Here is an 18809-nt window from a genome sequence, read left to right on the forward strand (position 1 = left end):
CCCTTGTATCTGAGGAGTCCTAGAAAACAAAAACAGGATCACTCTGGTAAACTTGTAGTTAAAATGCAGCTATGGTTCAGCACACTGTTGCTTCCCCTGGAACTTGTCACCAATCTCAGGACCATTGATCTCAACAAAGTTTTAGACCCTGAAATGAATGACAGGCACCCACATTCTTCACCATACATCACTGTATGGCCACACACAGCTCCAACACCATCATTAAATTTGCTGATGACATGAACCGCATTCTGAACATCAGCAAAACCGGAGCTCTGATTGAGGACTAAAGGGAAATACAGAGAGAAGAACATGCCCCCCTCTACATCAATGGGATTACAGTGGCTATTCAGCAGCTCCAGGTTCTTCAGGGTCCATGTAAGTGTATGATGACTCCAGGTCACGTCCTCAGACTTTAATAAAAATTCAGCCAGACAGCGCCGCTTCTTCCTGTGCCGGCTACAGAGGCTCAACATGGACTCCAGGATACTCTACAGATTCTAGGGGGGCACCATAGAGTGTTTTCTAGCTGCATAACCGCCATGTTACTACAGCTGCACTGCCCTCAACACAAAGTTATACAGAGGGTGGTCTCCTCACCACATCACCAGGATGGTGCTGCCTTCCATGGGGGACCTCTACAACCCACTCCACCCCAGCAGCAAACTGTTGCCCCTGTTGCCATCTGGCTGATAGTATTATAGCATTTGGGCCAACAGCAGCAGGTTTTTGTTTTGTTACCATCTTCATCTCATTACTTACTTATATTTATCTAAGATTACTTCTTTTAAGCTTTGTCAATGACACAAGCACTTCACTGCCAGCAACTGCTCTATGTAATTGTTGTGCACATGATCAATCAGCTCTTGTTTATCAAGCGTTTAGTTACATCAACAGATTTTTCAAGGCAAAAATGTTATCCTCACTTTAGCTATTTTTCTCTCTCTGATGTGAACAAACATTGCAACACCAAAAACAATAATTTTACTATCTCTAAACAATGAGCACCAATATGGCTGGCTTACCATTCCTCTTTCCAGTCAGGCTGTTCAAAACTACAAACACTTTTTCTGGATATCGTGTTACACACACTGTAGTAGTTCTAACTGAACATGAGCCAACATCTCACATTGCTGCTTCGCATTCAGCCCCCATCCCAAAAAAACATGCCAAAATTATGAATGACAGACATCAGTTTCACTGACCTTGACCAACAGGTATGAGTGCAGGATCATCAGGTTTGTGACCATCTCAGCAGGGATTTTGATCTTCTGAGCCTGCAGTTCCGTGTACATGCTGAACAATACGTCGTGGGCATTTCGATAGTTTCCTTTGGGAGAAACGTGGAAAGGTAAATTGAATGTACAGAAACAGACACTTTATGGTAAACATCTATTTTGAGAATGTTGGTATGTGAATACATTTGTACCTGCACATTGTTCCTCTCTGGCAATTATGATGGCGGTGCGCGCTGCCTCTCGGTACCGCTGCAGCGCCATGTACAGACGGAACAGGTACTTGGCATCCTGGGAAAAGAAAAAGAAGGCAAATAGCACTGACTACTTTAATCAACAATGTCATTCTCACTGTCAAACAGGATCTGATTTACACAGATGCATTTACATTGGAGATAGCTGTTAGCTAACTGCAGTTCAGTAAAATGAAAGCCAAATAAAAGTGATGCGTGTACAAAATAATAACCTTATGAAGGCATTTCCTACAAAAGCTTTTGATAATATTAACTAATGTGCACATTTTCACCATCAGAAGCTGCAATTTTTTTACTGACCCCAGTACTGAGACAATCCAGCAGACAACTAAACACATTTAATGTATCTGATTTTATTCTCTTGCCCTAAAGGCTTTGAAAAGCTTCTGTTCCTCTCTTCAGTTATATATCAATTCAGAATCTTCATCTGGGGATCATATGTACAAGAAAGGCAACTCTAGGATTTGCAAATTGACTGTCATCTGTCATGGTATTTTTTTTCTGTGCCATAAAAGCAGAAAATATCAATTCTAAGACAAACATATTATTTGTGTTTCTAATTAGGTTAGAGATTCTCTTCGACATCCATAGGGAAATGATCGATTTCCATATGGACTGGTAGTGACTTTCGTAAAACTTGGATATTATATTAGGTATTTGAATGGAAAGACACGCTGGCCTGCAGACATGGAGGAAAACACTGGAAATTCTAGATCTAGACGTGACACTATAGATGGTTTGAAAGTGTTCAAAACTGAAAGGCAGTGAGAGGCAGAAAAGGGGATGTCTCAACAGTTACCACATTTATCAAAAATTCTCGAGAAACTGTTCATGAAGGACTAGTGATAATAACTGAGTGACTGAGCGGCTGGGAACAACAATGTGCCACCATGGCTGCAAAAATTCAATGTATAAATTGGTTGACAACATATTGTGATGAGAGATGTTTGTTGATTCTGGGGACGGGAATTTCACCGTCAGTTCTTTTTTTTTCGAGTGTTCTTGATGTTATTGAAGGTGTGAAGTCTGTTGTTATGACGTCGGGGAAAAAACCAAAGAAACAAATAAAAATAAAAAAAATTATATAAAATATAAAAGCAAAACAGAAGACAATCCAATGCATTAACTACCTTGGGCATGCCATCGCTCTCTCCCATCAAGTAGTCTATCAGCTGAGTCGTCAGTGTACTGTCTTTGGCCTGACCCACCTGTAACACACATACAGACACACACCACACACACCCCTGAATCAACCAAGGTCATTTTGCACTTGTACTGGGATATTCACAGTGACACCCACCGTCTGTATAGCCATCTCAACAGCTTGGTTGTCATCAGTGCTGGGACATTTCAGGAAGTGATTCAGGGCCTGAGTGGTAGTGGATGGAAAAATAGAGGAAACCAGCGAATGGATTCAATAACTGTTTTTGCATGCAAAAAAAAAAAGACTGCTTTGGTTTGATCAGAAAAAAAGAGTTCTCACTCTGCTATATTGTCCACACTTCTGGAAGAACTTGCCAGCCTGCATGTGCTTCTTCTCTGCTGCAAAGTAGAGAGCGATACTCTGGTAGTCCTCCTGCGTTGCCTCAGGCCCTGATTAACAAACCACAGCAGTTGTTTAAATTTCAACCCTTTCATTGAAAGTAAAAAAATTGTGACACAGTATAACGTTAGACCCATTATGCTTGTGTATTCTAAATTGAAATTTAAAAAAAAATAAAATAAACACACAAAGGTACCGATAATGTCTGCGTAGACCTCCATTTGTCCGTGCTGCTGTGCCAGTTGGAAGGCTTCATCATTGCACTGAGACAGGACCAGTAAGTAGATGGCTGATCCGTAGTCGTTCAATCCCTGGAAGAACCTGAGGCATACATGAACATATGTTTATTCCACAAACAGAAAGCAGCAGATGACAAGAACTGGAGGGGACACAAACAGATTAATAATCAGTGAGAAGCTAGCAGTACAACAGATAACCACTCTACCCCTGAGCCACAGACACCCTGTATTTCATATACAGTAAGCATAAACTGAAAATCCCTGGACTGTTTTGGAGATTTGGACAGACAAAATGACAATTTGAAGACACCACTGAATATTTTAATTATAGCTCTTTTTCTATGTTTAGTAGCTTACATAATTAAAAAAAAGAAACAGCAATTAGTTGATAAAGTTGCAAATTTTATAAATTCTTTTTACCAGTACATCCTGTGACATGACAGTAACTTCCCGGTTGACAATACAAAAGTTTCATAGCTCAGAGAGTAGACCAGGCCTGTTCTTTGTCCTACCTGGCGACCATCTTTGCTCCGTCGATGCTCCGTGTCTCCCTCACAATACGAACTGCATCCTGTGGGTTTTTCAGGTGGTCCAACAACACACGGATTGCGTTGTCCCAGTCTTTGGCACTCTCATAAGACTGTGCAGCTTCCTCATACCTAGTACAAGCAGTGCGCAGTATGCTACATTTATTCTTCGCTAATAATTTTACCATCTTCAATGTGACTGACATTCAAACTAAGAACTTACTTGCTGTCTGCCTCTTTGGCTTTGGCGTACTGCAGGTGGATCTTAGGAGAGGAAACTTGTGGAAGCAACTCTCCCACCTTTGCCCTGTGGTGGAAGGACAAACAGTGTTGTATAAAGTAGGAGAGAAATCTGCATGTCTAAGTTTTGATTTGTTTTTCGTCTCACCAGTTCTTGCAACGGATGTAGACTGATGCTGCTTTTTCATAATACTGGCCCTTTTCATAAAGCTGAGCAGCTTCAAAGAATTGCTTCAAGACAGAAATGAAAATCACAGAGGAGGATATAAATGACACTGCTTCAACCTCTGATTGATGAGTGTTTTGAGAAAAAAAAACATCAAACAGTCTTTGAGTTCTGTTCTACAAATGTAATATAATGGACAGACGGAATGGAGAAGACAGAAAAATTTTTGCATCCTGCTCGACTTAATTTGTGGCAGACAATAACTTTGGGAATTATCCGAAACACATTATTTAGGAGATAAGAGAGACTCTTCACCTTCATATTCTCCAGTATGGCTCCACATTCCTTCTTTAGGACTCTGCTCGGGTGTTGAATTGCAATAGCAGCTCCTCTCCTGATGTCACCCATTCTGATGGACATCCTAGCTATACCTGCTTGACATGCTTCGTCATGATCCTGGAAACAGTAGTAAGATTGGAATCCTACAATATTTTATAACAACAAAAGTATCTCAGCCTGTCAGCTAAAACTCTTTCTTCAAAGTGTTCTTTGAAAATGCACAGAAAAAAAAATTGATAAGTCAAAGAGGCATTTCATAGGAAGTGGATTTCTTTGGATGCATGAGGACAGCTATCTGTGTTAAGTTATTGATTAGAAGCACTTAAGAGTTTGAAAAGTATGGAGAAAAAAATTAATGTTATCAGTGCAGAAGTTTCACATCAAATATGCTGTACTTACTTGATTAACGTGGGTCATGCCTTTTTCATAGTGTGCCAAAGCATTTACATAGTCTCCACTATAACGACGGAGAGACGAGGGTTAGACACAGTCTAGATCACAGTCAGGTCTATTCAATAATAATAATGGATTACATTTATATTGCGCTTTTCTGGACATTCAAAGAGCTTCACAGTGGTTCCATTATTCATTTACTCCTCATTCATACATGGTGATGGTAAACTACATGTGTAGACACAGCTACCCTGGGACAGAGTGATGGAAACATCAATCGGCGCAAACGGCTTCTCCAATCACCACCAAACCGGCAATCCTACGATCATTGGATGACCTGCTCTACCACTGTGCAACTGCTGCCCACAAGACTGTGTTTGTGTTTGCATACTTACATAAATTCCAGATGGACGGCATATTCTTTCGATATAAAGGGAATCTGGTCTTCTGCTAACCTCTTGGCTATCATAAGAGCGCTGTCCCAATGCAACAGATCTTTCCTCATCTAAAAGACACACAGATGCACACACATCATGGAAGCTGAACAGATTATATACCGGTTTTTTTTTTTTACTCTACCATCAAAAGGCAAAAGTAAACAGACTGCTGCTATGGATTGTTTTACAGCACAAGCTAGCATTCACTCGTTCACACACATTCACACTACAGTGGCAGTGGCTCCTATTTATGTGGTGATAATCATTGACACGATCACTTACTCAACAACTGCTCAATATGTTGACCCACGACACTACGACATGCAGCTGGAGCCAAAGACTGAACAACTGACCTTGAGATTGTTTGGACAATTCGCTCAGATTCAAAATAATGAATGCTGAATTAATATGCTTGTATTGTTGTGTACCTCCAGTGCAGCGATTGGACCACTTGAGGACAGATAGAGGTCCTGAGCCAAGTTGTATTCTCCAAGAAACAAGGCCAAATGCCCTGCCTGTAAATTCATGTCCTCGATACCCTGGATGGAAGGTGAAAGAGTGAAAGCAGGAGACAGAGAGAGATATTTTTGATTTTGATTTGATATTTACCATCACTTTTATTCATAAAAGTCAAATTACAAAATAATCACGTTGTCACAAAATCCAAAAGAGATTCACGTAAAGAGTATTTCCAACAGTATTGTGCATTTTCTGAACACAGAAACATCTAGCCTTTTAACATTTATTAAACTAAAAAAACAGACAAAATTAAGAAAAAAAAAACAGTGTCTGGTCCGTCTATGTTTGTAGGAGCCACACATCATTTGTCACTGCTTTTTGTATTTTTTAGTTGTCCTGGAGTGAGTATGCTTTTCTACAGCAGCAGCACGTCATACAAATATACAGGTCCTATTCTCTACCTCTCAAGCAGATTTAAGAAATTTGGAAAGCTGCCATAATGTTAGAGGGAGTGATGTATGAACAGTGGTGTGTGTTGTTATGTCTGTGAGTCATACCTGGATATCCTGTAATGACATAACCATGCCAACATCCCCATTCATGCGATAGACCTGAATTGCAAGGTCAACCTCCATGTGGACCAGGCAGGCTTTGCCTAACTCAGCCCAGTCTTTCTCACTACTTGCAGACTTACAGAGATCAAAGGCTTCATGGAACCTGGAAAGGAGCACAAAATAAGTCCCATAATGAAGTTGTACGTTCTACACTATAGGATGTTGCATAAATTTTGCAAACTGTATATATGTGTGACCTATTATTTTGTTTCATTACTTGTCCATTCATGATACACTAACAGAGGTGACGAATGCTCATAAACATCAATCAACGTGAACTTTATTAATATTCTATTCTAATTGTGACTAATTCCACATTTATTTAAAGAATCACTTTGAGAATATTCAACCTCAAAATAATTCAAGCCAACAACCTCTTGAGGGTGAGTGCCTGTTCGATCATCTTGCTGAGCTCCGGTGGTGAATTTGGGGCTGTGCCTGTGGAATGCTTCAGGAAGGAGTGCGTACTGAGAGACACTTCACTGGTCTTGCCGCTTGCCATCTGACACGTCAGCTCTCCATTGTACAACAGCAAAGGTTTCTGGGAGTGAAGGAGAGTGGTGCTTCCAACCAACACCACCCGTGGGCCTTGACAAGAAGGATGACAATATACAATGAAATTACAGTTGTCTTTTTGCTGTATTAAGGTCAGAGGAAGAAGGTAAGAGGTGCCAGATGTTTGCGTTCCATCAGGCACGTGACACATATTGTATAGCAATGGCAGATCATGAGGCAGGGAAACAATTCAAAAGGTCAACAGTTGCATTTGACAGCTCACTAATATATTAAAAGTTAGAAATCTCTATGTATGTTCTCAGTCATACAGGTTTAGGTAAATCAAGACGAGCATAGAGAGAGTCAACTGGACTTGTTTAAGGTTGTTTGAAGACATTTCTCCTCTCATCCAAGAGGCTTCTTTAGTTCAGCTCAGTTCAGTTCGTTTCAGTTGTTCAGTAGAACTGTGAAATGTCTTCAAACAACTTTAAGCAAGTCCAGTTGACTCTTGTTTTTTACTCTTCTTGATTTCTGCAATGTTAGAGTTAATCATCAACTGAGGTAAAAATGCTATGCGTGTTGTTGCTGTGGTGTCACCCTACCATATATGGTGGTTTTATGCAGGACGTAAGTATAAACCTTGTCGTCATCATAAGCTACAAATACTCCTCTGTCTGCATGCCAGTTGTCCCACAGTACTCCTGTGATGGTGGGTGAGAAGTTGGGCAGCTCAATGCAAGATTCTGTTTTCTGTAATGAATGAACACACACAATTAATCCAAATCTGTTCTTTGCATTTCTTTTATGCTTGTGAAATACTACAAAATCTCGGCCATTGATAAGAAGCATATGAATAAAATACATTTATATTTTTGCAGAAGGTTAAATGACTAAATGAGTGCAATCTCATCTCCTTTTAGCGCAGTATTTTAATGACTTACTTGCGTAATGTGCTTGTAAAAACCTCTACTTACACTGTATATATGCCCAATGTATATCTAATAGTGCAAAATGCATAAATGTGTCAAGTAATCATATGTACTGACATTTGCAGGGGACAGCAGGAATCCACCATTTTTATTGTCGATGAAAACCAGTCGTGTGCCGTTTAGGTCAGGGAAAACTTTTTTCACACCAACGGAGTGGTTGTAGATACACACGGTTTCCCAGTCCTCCACCAACACACACACCACATTACCTGACTGAAGAGAGAAGGAGATGACAACACCCATTAGATAAAGCAAACAGGGGTAAAGCAAAGATGAAATGGAAAAAAAGTCATGGACAAAAACATGGATGAGAAAATCTTGGTAGAGTAAGCTCAAGCCAACACCCAATCCATTTGTAACAGATGACTAATAAGGGATCAATAAATGGATGTCTTTGCCAAAGTAAAACCAGGACAAATATTACAGAGCCGCTAAAAAAGCAAAAGACCAAACAGCATCATGACAACATGATACAAATATGTACGCAGTTCTGTCTTTAGACCTACACTGCTCCTCTCTCCTCCTCTCCGACCTCTCTCTAACCAAGTCTCCAATCACACCATACTAACTCGACTTCTTCCCTGGAGTCTCTGTGTTCTATGTCCTCACAGGTTTTTCTCAGGTTCACCCCTCATCCGTCCATCCGCTGTGGATCTGCTCCTCTAATCCAACCAGTATCACCCCTCATCTATCCATTGACTGGGGTCCTGCTTCCTTTCTTCCTCCCTGTCACCATACAGTCGTCTCCATAATGCGACACGGTGGCGCAGTGGGTAGCATTGTCGCCGCATAGCAAGGCAGTTCCGGGTTTGAGTCCCGCTCTGTGCGGAGTTTGCATGTTCTCCAAGTGTCTGTGTGGGTTTGCTCTGGGTTCTCCGGCTTCCTCCCACCTCCAAAAACATGCACTTCAGGATAATTGACCGTTCCGTAGTGTGTGAGTGTGCATGTTTGTCTGCGTCTGTGTAACTCTGCGGTGCACTGGCGTTGCACCCAGAGTTTCCCCTGCCTCACACCCCCAGTCAGCTGGGAGAGGTTCCAGCTCCCCGCGACCCACTACAGCGGATGAAGCGGTAGAAGATGAATGAATGACCAACGATTCTTCAAAAGCACAAATCAATTAGACTTTTTGTGTTAAGGTCTATATGAAATGTGATACAACTGCCATAAATTTCTGGGTAGAGGAAAAAAAATACTTGTGCACCTGCAGCACAAATGCTGCAGAAAAAACTGATATGATATGATATCAATTTAGGATTGTCTCTGTTCTATGATCATGAAATAACAAATACAGTTCTGTACAGAGCAAATACAAGAAATTGACTTCATCAGTGTATCAGTCACCAAGGAGTTTGAGCTTATGTGTTCAAGTGAAACCTTCACACAAATTAGTTTTATGTGTGTGTGCATATAGTGTGTGTGTGTGTGTGTGTGTGTGTGTGTTTATGTACATATATATATATAGACACACATATACATATACGTATACACACACACATATATACATATACAGTATATACTGTATGTACATACATATATACATATATATATACACATGCATACATATACAGTATGTATTCACATGTGTGTGCTGGAACACAACCCACACATACATATACTCACATCAGAGCCATAGTAGAGAAAGTCAGCAGTGAGGGCATGGCAAAGGATCCGGCCTTGTCTGTCACCATCTGGAAACAACTTCATTTGCTTCTTCTCCTCCTGGTCTTTGCTTTCTATCTAGAACATTTTCAGAGACAAAAAAAGACATATACTGATACCCATCCAAATATTGTTCACTTGTCAGTAAAACAGAAACAAAGATGTACATAACCCACCATGTGAAGCTGCACTTTTCCCTCAAACAAAGCTGCAGCATAGTCTGAGTTAAGGCACATGCTAGCTATTGTCCCCAAATACTCTATGTCCTTCAGCTTCTTTACACCTAAAAGAAAAATAAAGCCATGTATTACTAATTTATATCCCCACACACAATGGCACAAATATAAACAGACTGCACAATGTGGTAATCACACCAGGTTCTTGGTCCAGGAATGTGTAGAACCAGGCTCTGTTGTTCATTCCCACAGCCACATGATACGGTCCCATTGCAATGAAAGTAGGCTCTACTTCAACCTGAATGGTCACAGGAGTCTCCTGAAAAAAGATTGGATATGGTCAGCAGAGTCGACCTGCTGTTATACAGCACTCTCATCAGTCTCAACCTTGAACCCACTTATTTGCTGATCTTTTGCAGATGTCTGAAATGATTGTTTTTGGACCATTTGGATATCGATAAAGTAGTAGTAGTCTTTATGATCTTGTATTTTTTACTCTTGATACTAATAATATATACTTCTTTTTTGCTTGTCTGATATTTTTAAAATTAACTGGAAGTAAAGACAGTAATTATTAAGTATATTAAGGAATAAAACATGAAGAAGCACTCACATCAATTTTTTCTCTAAACCCCAATATATGACTGTACTGTACAAAGAACAGTGTTCCTCATTTCAGTCCTCACCTCAGTGATTTTATGCCTTATGTTACAAAAATTGAAACATTCCATATTTCTTTGACCTCATATGTAACAGCAATTAAGTGTACTTCATTTTATGGCTGCCATCAATGAAACAAAATTACTGTGTCACACTACTGGATATGATTTCCAATAATTTGCTATTGCTAAAAAAAATCATAACACAGGCTGGCGTTGCAGAGGATTATTAATTTCATTTTTGTTACATTGCTACAATTCCTCACCTCTTCCACCTGGTTGGACACCGTCACCTCCAGTAGGGAGGTGAGATACGCTAACCGTGTACTGTAGCTGTCACCCAGAATAGGCAGCTTGGTGAGGAAGACATGGAGTGCCCCTTTCTGTGTTGAAACTGCTAAAAGCTGGCCGTCATCTGTCCAACTGAGCTTGTCCAGACCTAAATGGAAGTGAGGAAGAAGAAGTATGAGATTTGTTCAACATGGCCTCTGATGGTATGGTTAGAAAAGAGGGCAGCCTCACCTTTGGTTTCTTCTTCCAGCTCAACTACATTGATAATGTCGCTAAGCTCAGACAGCTCGTGGATCTTAATGCTACAATAACACATGGATTTGTTAGAAAAACAAAACAACAGCAAAGCAGTTGGGTTATTTTCAAAGAGTGTGTGTACCTGTTGTCCCCACAGGAAGCAACCTTATTTAAAGCTGCTGAGATGGCCACACTATTTAGGATATCTTTATAATTGCGAATTTCAAAGATCTCATTCCCAATCTCCCTGACATGAGTGGAAATGACTACTAAGTACCCACGGGAGAAGCCAGTCAATATGTACCCATCACCGTACCTTGAAGAAAAACACAAAGGGTGAGAACTAACATTAACACAAACATCTGACTGTTATGACTTAGTACCTGTGTTTTGCTATTGTGTGATCACATGCAGTACCAGCAATATGACACGATATTTCCATAGTGCTGCTGGAAGGCCAATTCTTGCCGGTCTTCAGGGTTGTTGACATTGACAAGTGTCAATATTTTCTTGTCCACAGACATACTTACCTGAGGAGTCAATATTTTTATGAGGAAATAATATTTGCCATGAATTACAAGTTAAAATTGGCTTCACTGTACATTTAAAGTAGACATCTAGAGGTCAATAAAACTGTGACAAAAGATATGAGGTGACATTTTAAATCAAGATGATATGTGAACATGTGATTAATGTGTAAATTATATAGCATGTATATAAAAAATGAGGACAAAGTAAAAACTCCAGAGCTTACAGTGTTTTCTCCTTGAGCAGACCTTTCATTTGTCTTCAGAACTGAAAAGCAAATATTTGCAGGTTCACCACGAAGCGTGATCTGGCAAAAGAAGAAAACGGAAGATTGGAATTTTTTTTCACCCATATTTAGAATTGTTCTCTTATCACAACACCAATAATTGAGACAAACAAGCATATGTAGCTGTTGAACCTACGTCAAGTTAACCTGAAAAATTTGATAACTCTATAGTTACATTACAAATATCACATATGAACAAGTTAAAACATTTAAGCATCATGTGTGCATGTGTGTGTGTGTGTGTGTGTGTGTGTGTGTGTGTGTGTGTGTACTTGTCTGATGGTGTCCCCCTCATGATTGCTGATGCTCAAAGTGTTGTCATCACTTCCCAGAGCAAGTAAATTCTGTGCACTCCAGCATCCACATGTGATCTTCTTGGTATGTTTACCTAGTATTTATGGAAAGTGGATGAGATACAACAAATATAATATAAATAAGACAAAGGTGTACAAATATGTATGAAATTGCTTTGTATGTATATTACCCAGGACTGGAATTTTGCGTGAGGTCTGCTGATTGTAAATTAAAAGATTTCCCTTTTCTGTCCCAACTGCCAACACTGGACCCAACTTTGACCACAAAATAATGGACATCTGATCTCTAATGAAATCGACAATAACAAGAAACAAAGCAAATGTTTTTGAAATATTTACAGTTGTGTCACAGTGGTTTGATCTTTTTTTTTTTTAGAAAGAGGGCATGTTGCTCTGTCAGAGCATTTGTAAAATGTGTTGTGTGCTTTCCATACCTCATACCACTGTCTATCTGGGATGTTTTATTGACACTGGCATCCCAGAGAAAGATGGAGCTGGATTTCGCAGCTATCACAGCTAAAATGTCCCCATCTTTATCCCAGTCCATTCCCACACAGCGTCTGGGGACATCATGAGAATTAAGAACAAATGAAAAGATATTTCAAAGACTTTTAGTTGGTAACTTGAAACCAGAACAGGCTTGACAAACAGAATTTAAGTAAATAATTGTGTTTCTAAACTTACCCAGCAAGGTTGAGTTCAGTCCACTTTTGTCCATGCCGATCAAAAATTTTCACAGAGTTGTCATGTCTATATTTTAAAAAAACATCACAAGATTCTTAAGTAATGTACTGATAAAATGGGTGTGTATAGGTATATGGATAAACTAGACTGAACTTCTAACAGCAGTTTACTCACCCTGCAACAGCGATATAATTCCCAAGACTTTTCTGCCACTTATAAAGTAGACTAAAACCTGACCAGGCCTTGTCATTCAGGGTGAAAAGACTCTATAAACACAATAATTACAATGTTTAATTGCGTTTTACTTGGGAAACACACAAATGATATATGAAATTTAAAATTACACCGCATGTACTTGGAAGACAAATTTTCTGTTTACTGCTTGCATATTTGAATGGCTTACCATAACATTTTACCACGATACGCTCATCATGGTGAAATGTCACAACAAGCATAGTTGACATTTTGCCAACTATGCTTGGAACTGTTCGACAATGCACTAAAAAAAAAACCCGATTCTTTAGTAAACTGCAGTTTACGATGTGGTTAACGAGATAGCTGGTTTAACCATTTTCAGCCAATGACAATAACGTTACATTACCAGTTTTCACAAGTTTGCTACTGAACGCTAATGCTAGCACGGAGCTAAATTAGCTAGCCAAATGAAGCCCTTTGGTGTGATATAACTCAACCAGAAAACGTAAGAACAGATGTAACGCTACTGGAAGTCAATAACTCGGCACTAACCTTCATATTTGTGTTATCGCGTTCAACTTTCTTAATTTTTATACAGCTTGCTCACGGACGCTGGATGTCCCGTATATTCCACAATACTTCCGTCTGAAGCGTCCGCAGAAGCTAAAACGATGTCATAGCAACAACCATCAGCCAATGAGGAGCCGCTAAAGTAGCGCGTGAGAAAAAATACAGGGAAGTAAGAACATGCTCTTTGTCGTCTCCAGGATTCAAAGGATTCAAAGCGTTTATTGTCATGTGCGCAGTAAAGAAACAGCTTCCCTGTAAAAATTAAAAACTTCGTTTTTTCCACTTAATTCCATATTTTTTCTAATATAAAAATATTTTAAAAATATAAAACATTTAAATTACTTCTAATTGCTGGATTAGAAGTAATTTAAAATCATCCACATGGAGTGAAGGAAATTAATACTGTATGATAGTAATGATCGTAACATTTAGTCTCATAAGGAAGCGGTCACTGGTTGGCGACAGGTCTGAGTTGGGAGCACTGAGGCTTATGGGACTGTTAAAGTTAAAGTTACAAAGTGATCTTTTGTCATGTATTGATGTTTAAGTGAACTGTATGTGTATTTTTGTTTCATTTTCTTGTAAATAAGACGTCATTTCGTTTACAAGATGGATGGATGCATCGATGGATGGATGGATGGATGGAAGGACAGTTGGATGATGGATGGATGAACTTAAAAAAGTGCTAATCTGGGTCTGATAGGTCACTGAATAGCTTCAGACTGTTCACAGGGATCTGGTATGGAAGTTAATGTGAAGAGAGAGGAAAGTTTTTCATTCATGGGTGGAAAAAATAACACTAGGAACAAATTAAGTCAATCTTGTTTCATCAACGTCGTGACTAACCTTTATTCATATCTTACCTGACCCTGGATCGGGACCAGGGTGATCTGTGGTGGCTTGGCAAGCCACGTGTAAGAGGGAGAACACTGGACCCTTTCTTCCCCTTTGCAGCTCAGGGCGCTCCGTCCTTTTCCTCACGTCTATCGACTAGTGGTGCGACGTCTCCTTTGGTCGTCATGACAGGTGCCGTGTGGCTGAGATGATGCCAAACGTTGACCTTTCCTGCCAGCCGGACTGCGGTGTCGGTTCTTTCCGTCATCTGAAATGGGCCTGTCCACCTGGGCTCCGTCCACTTCCGCTTAAGAGCCTTCATCCAAACGTGGGTCACTCTGTGGATGGCCCTGAGTTCGGGTGGATGACCCCTCGCCTGCTGCTGGATCTGTTCTGTGAACCTTGAACACAACAGGTGAACTGATTTTAAGACATAATTCTTACCCTTCCAGTCCAGATCGGATGTCAGTGGTGCACTCGGTCCTGGAAACGATCGTTGTGTCTGTAACTCAAAAGGAGAAAGCCCTGTGTGGGAGTTTAGTGACATTGTGGTGGACCCAACACACCACCAGGTGGTGATCAGTTGACAGCTCTGCGCCTCTCTTCACCTGAGTGTCCAAAACATACAGTCTAAGGTCAGATCACACAATCGCAAGGTCGATCATTGACCTCCGACTCAGGGTGATCTGGTACCAGTTACACCTATGAGCATACTTGTGTTTGAATATGGTGTTAGTTATGAACAATCTGTGACTAGTACAGAAGTCAAACAACATAACACCACTCGGGTTTAGATAAGGGAGGCCATTCCTCCCAATCACGCCCCTCCAAGTGTCTCCATCATTGCAGACATGTGCATTGAAGTCCCCCAGGAGAACAATGGAGTCCCCTGCAGGAATCCCATCAAGGACCCATTTAGGGACCCCAAGAAGGCCGAATACTCTGACCTGATATTTGGTGCATATGCACACATAACAGTCAGAGTTTTCCCTCCCGCAGCCTTAAGGCGTAGGGAAGCGACCCTCTCATCCACCGGGGTAAACACCAACACAGCGGCGCTCAGCCGGGGGCTTGTGAGTATCCCAACACCCGCCCTTCGCCTCACGCCTGACGCAACTCCGGAGTAAAACCAGGTCCAACCCCTATCCAGGAGTTTGGATCCAGAACCGAGGCTATGCATGCAGGTAAGCCCCACCAGATCCAACTGGTAACGCTCCACCTCCAACACAAACTCTGGCTCCTTCCCCGCCAGTAAGGTGACATTCCACGTCCCCAAAGCCAACTTCTGCCGCCCGGGTCTGGTCCGTCGTGACCCCCTGTCGTCACTGCCACCCATATGGTAGCGCACCCAAACCCATCGGTCTGCCTTGTGGGTGGTGGGTCCAAAGGGGTGGGAAGAGTCCACGGTGCCTTTTCGGGCTGAGCCCGGCCAGGCCCCGTGGCAGACCCGGCCACCAGTCGCTCGCTGACTGGCACTCCGTCCAGGCCTGGCTCCAGATGTGGGCCCTGGGCTTCCTCCGGGCAGGGTCACATTTTTCCCTTTTCAGTTTTTCATGGGATCTTCTGAAACCATTCCTTGTCTTGCCCTTCACCTGAGACCTGTTTGCCTTGGGTGACCCTACCTGGAATACAAGACTCCCGACAATATAGCTCCCAGGATCCTTAGGGCACACAAACCTCTCCACCATGATAAGGTGATGGTTCCTTGAAACTTGGAACATATTGCATCATATTGCATGGCTGATGTGCAACGCAACAGTAAGGCTTGAATATCGCCAATTGTGAGGATTTGTCCTGGTGCCAGTCTGCTCAATGCCAAAAACCACTGAACTCCACCTGCTTCTAATTGAGGAAGTATGTCACTCATAAGGGTTAATTCTGTAAGAGAAAAAGGCTGATAAGTGCTCTTGTGCCGTCCTGCATCATCCGTTTTCAAAATCCAAGGATATTATCCTTCTGTGGGCGCCACTGAATGTCTAGGCTTCTCTACTGCCGATCTCCATTCCTCCGCCAGAGGGCGCTCTTCTGGAGTTCTTCCAGCTGGAATACGCGAGCTCCGTCAAACAGGTGGCGGTGTTGCCTCATCCTCTCGATCTGTGACGCTCTGCATGTGAATGACGGTGTGGTGACAAAGTCTGAGGCGCATGCGTTTCTACTATGTTATCAGCAGCACTGAGCATTCTATTTTTGGCGTTGTCGGAAGCATCAGACCTGTTATGGATTGTGGTGTCAAGCCGCGTTGCTATCTTGTTAATTTCATGTCTCGTAACTCTTTCCTTCTCACAGTCTGCTCTAAACTGGTCAAAGGACTCCCCCTGCTGGTGTTTTATTGCCTCGTATGGTTCTGCTAAACGCTCTACAGTAGCTCTCTCTCTCTCCTGCCGTCATCGGGTCACACCTTCCTTAATTTTGGGTCTCACTGTTACTGATACTGAACCATCTGGAACACTACATTCTGCCCAATTAACATCTACCACTCCATGAATAATCTTTAATACTGGCATTTGGAACGACACCATGGTTTTCTCCTGGTCATGTTCAACGCTGTTATTGTCACAAAATGGATTATTTGAACTATAAGGAGGAGGATTTGGCATGTTTTCAATTCTTGAGAGATCAGGATAAATCGGATGATAGTTTATGGTAGATGGAGACTTTCCCTTCTCAGCGTCACAGTTTCAACGATCTTTCACATCAGTCATTTGTTCAGTTTTGGCTGCAGCCGCATTCATTCCACTTTCACACACATTCACAACCTTTTCTTGTTCAGACTCTTTTTCTTTTGTCCACATCTTAACTGACCAACCCATAGCATAACATCTTGCATCACAGCATACTTCTTCCAATCTCCGCAGTAATTTTGCCTGCTTTCTACCCGCAATTGAAAGCTTGCTATGCTTTTCCTTCTTTACTTTTTCAATCTTTTTGATGCACGCTTTTTCCACAAAATTCATCAGACTAAACAGTGACTTCTTTCGGCTTAAAGGCGGCATCCAATCCATCTGAACACATTCTTCTACCCAATTTCTCAACCTACTCTTCTCATTCTCTCGCCTTTTCTCATCAATGCTCCCCGTGTATGCCTCCAGACCCATGGTCAGTTTCTGTCCAAGGGTCAGAACACTATCTTCCAACTCCTGAACATCTTTGTCCAAGTCAAACCACTCCTTTTCTCTGTCAAACTCACCATCCATTCTCACAACAATGACACAATTCACACTTCACAATATACTCAATGCAATTTCTCTTGTTCTGCTAACAGTATACCAACAATGCTATCCAACACAGGCCAATACTTTAATGCAGTTTGTCTTGATCTGCCAGCAGAAATCCCTTATACAACAATAGTATCAATCACAGGCCGATACACTTCCTTGTACTGAATGTGTAAATTTAGGAGATGACAACACTAGTAGTTCCAAACTCCAAATATAGAGGAATTCCTCTTACCTTTTCAGGTTTGGGGCCCTTTGGAGGTCAGATACCACCAGACGTCATCACTCGAGTTCCAAATCCTCCTGCTCTCGATCACGTCGATCACGTCTGGGTCACCAATTGAAGAGGTGCAACCTTGCAGAGCTCTTTGCGTGTTTGTTGATCGGGGAAAGCTTTCAGGCAGTTACATGGTGATCACGGCAACAAGCAAGTGTATCAGTAAGTGCAAAGAATAGGAATATACTCTCCTTTTATACATTAGAAGAAGGTGTGTTTTTCTGCAGAAATCACATCAGAAGGAGGTGTGTTTTGCCAACTTCCAAAGTTAAGTCTCAGCTTCATCCTTATCATGCAGCTGGCATAACTCATGTGTTTCTCCCCTCTTTCTGCAGACAGCAGTCATGGTGACCTTCACTTTATTAGTACTTTTTCCACATCAAAGTCATCAAGAGGACATGGTTTACACAATTCAGTTATAGCAGTTTGCATGAATCCCAACAGTGTACAAAAGTTGAAATTTGACCTTGACCTAGTTTTCTCATGGTCAAGGTCATCTCATTTTCATCCCCTTTGCAGCTTGAGTAATGTGCTTTTTGTTTCATCTTTCTATCTGCAACGGTTGCAAAGATATTTGGTGGACTAACGGACAAAGTCAGTGCAGTCTGTGACTGCCTTGGTTCTCTTTACACTTTGGATGAGCTGTATGCATGTGAGCAATAACTGGTTGTACTGATAAAGTGGTTAAGTTGCCTGTTAAATCCAAATGTGTGCACCTTTTGTGAAATGAACCATTCCCAGTTTAATTCTTCCTTTGGATATGGAACTTGTGAACTCAGTCAAATTCTTTTTTGTCTTCTTGTTCCTGTCAGACTTGATTGACTCAGGTGACATTTAGGTGGCGAAACTGGCATCATTTCTCAACACTGCCAGGAGCTGGTTGTCAGAGCTGGTTGTAATTTAAAGCCTCCCATGCATGAAATAACAGAATGAATCAGTTAGCCATTGGTTGCT

General features: G+C 41.3%; 1 protein-coding gene across 2 annotated transcripts in view; it reads right to left on the reverse strand.

Annotated features, from left to right (window-relative positions):
- wdr19 (WD repeat domain 19) overlaps nt 1-13633 on the reverse strand; it is a 17226-nt gene extending 3593 nt beyond the window's left edge. For both annotated transcript variants that reach the window (XM_068320790.1, XM_068320791.1), the window contains exons 1-31: nt 13512-13633; nt 12939-13030; nt 12765-12830; nt 12515-12640; nt 12251-12366; nt 12039-12154; nt 11707-11787; nt 11370-11482; nt 11095-11268; nt 10947-11017; nt 10691-10863; nt 9964-10084; nt 9766-9872; nt 9551-9667; nt 7988-8143; nt 7544-7691; nt 6821-7034; nt 6390-6549; nt 5802-5912; nt 5332-5441; nt 4943-5000; nt 4520-4660; nt 4187-4269; nt 4022-4105; nt 3784-3930; nt 3229-3353; nt 2973-3082; nt 2790-2858; nt 2620-2697; nt 1430-1526; nt 1206-1330 (exon numbers count right to left, since the gene is read on the reverse strand). In XM_068320790.1, coding sequence (XP_068176891.1) covers nt 1206-1330; nt 1430-1526; nt 2620-2697; nt 2790-2858; nt 2973-3082; nt 3229-3353; nt 3784-3930; nt 4022-4105; nt 4187-4269; nt 4520-4660; nt 4943-5000; nt 5332-5441; nt 5802-5912; nt 6390-6549; nt 6821-7034; nt 7544-7691; nt 7988-8143; nt 9551-9667; nt 9766-9872; nt 9964-10084; nt 10691-10863; nt 10947-11017; nt 11095-11268; nt 11370-11482; nt 11707-11787; nt 12039-12154; nt 12251-12366; nt 12515-12640; nt 12765-12830; nt 12939-13030; nt 13512-13517 — 3495 coding nt within the window. In that variant the 5' untranslated portion in view covers nt 13518-13633. The remainder of the gene's footprint in view (nt 1-1205; nt 1331-1429; nt 1527-2619; nt 2698-2789; nt 2859-2972; nt 3083-3228; nt 3354-3783; nt 3931-4021; nt 4106-4186; nt 4270-4519; nt 4661-4942; nt 5001-5331; nt 5442-5801; nt 5913-6389; nt 6550-6820; nt 7035-7543; nt 7692-7987; nt 8144-9550; nt 9668-9765; nt 9873-9963; nt 10085-10690; nt 10864-10946; nt 11018-11094; nt 11269-11369; nt 11483-11706; nt 11788-12038; nt 12155-12250; nt 12367-12514; nt 12641-12764; nt 12831-12938; nt 13031-13511) is intronic.
- Nucleotides 13634-18809: the final 5176 nt, after the last annotated feature.

The sequence above is a fragment of the Antennarius striatus genome, chromosome 8 (assembly GCF_040054535.1).
Source record: "Antennarius striatus isolate MH-2024 chromosome 8, ASM4005453v1, whole genome shotgun sequence".
Lineage (NCBI taxonomy): Eukaryota > Metazoa > Chordata > Actinopteri > Lophiiformes > Antennariidae > Antennarius > Antennarius striatus.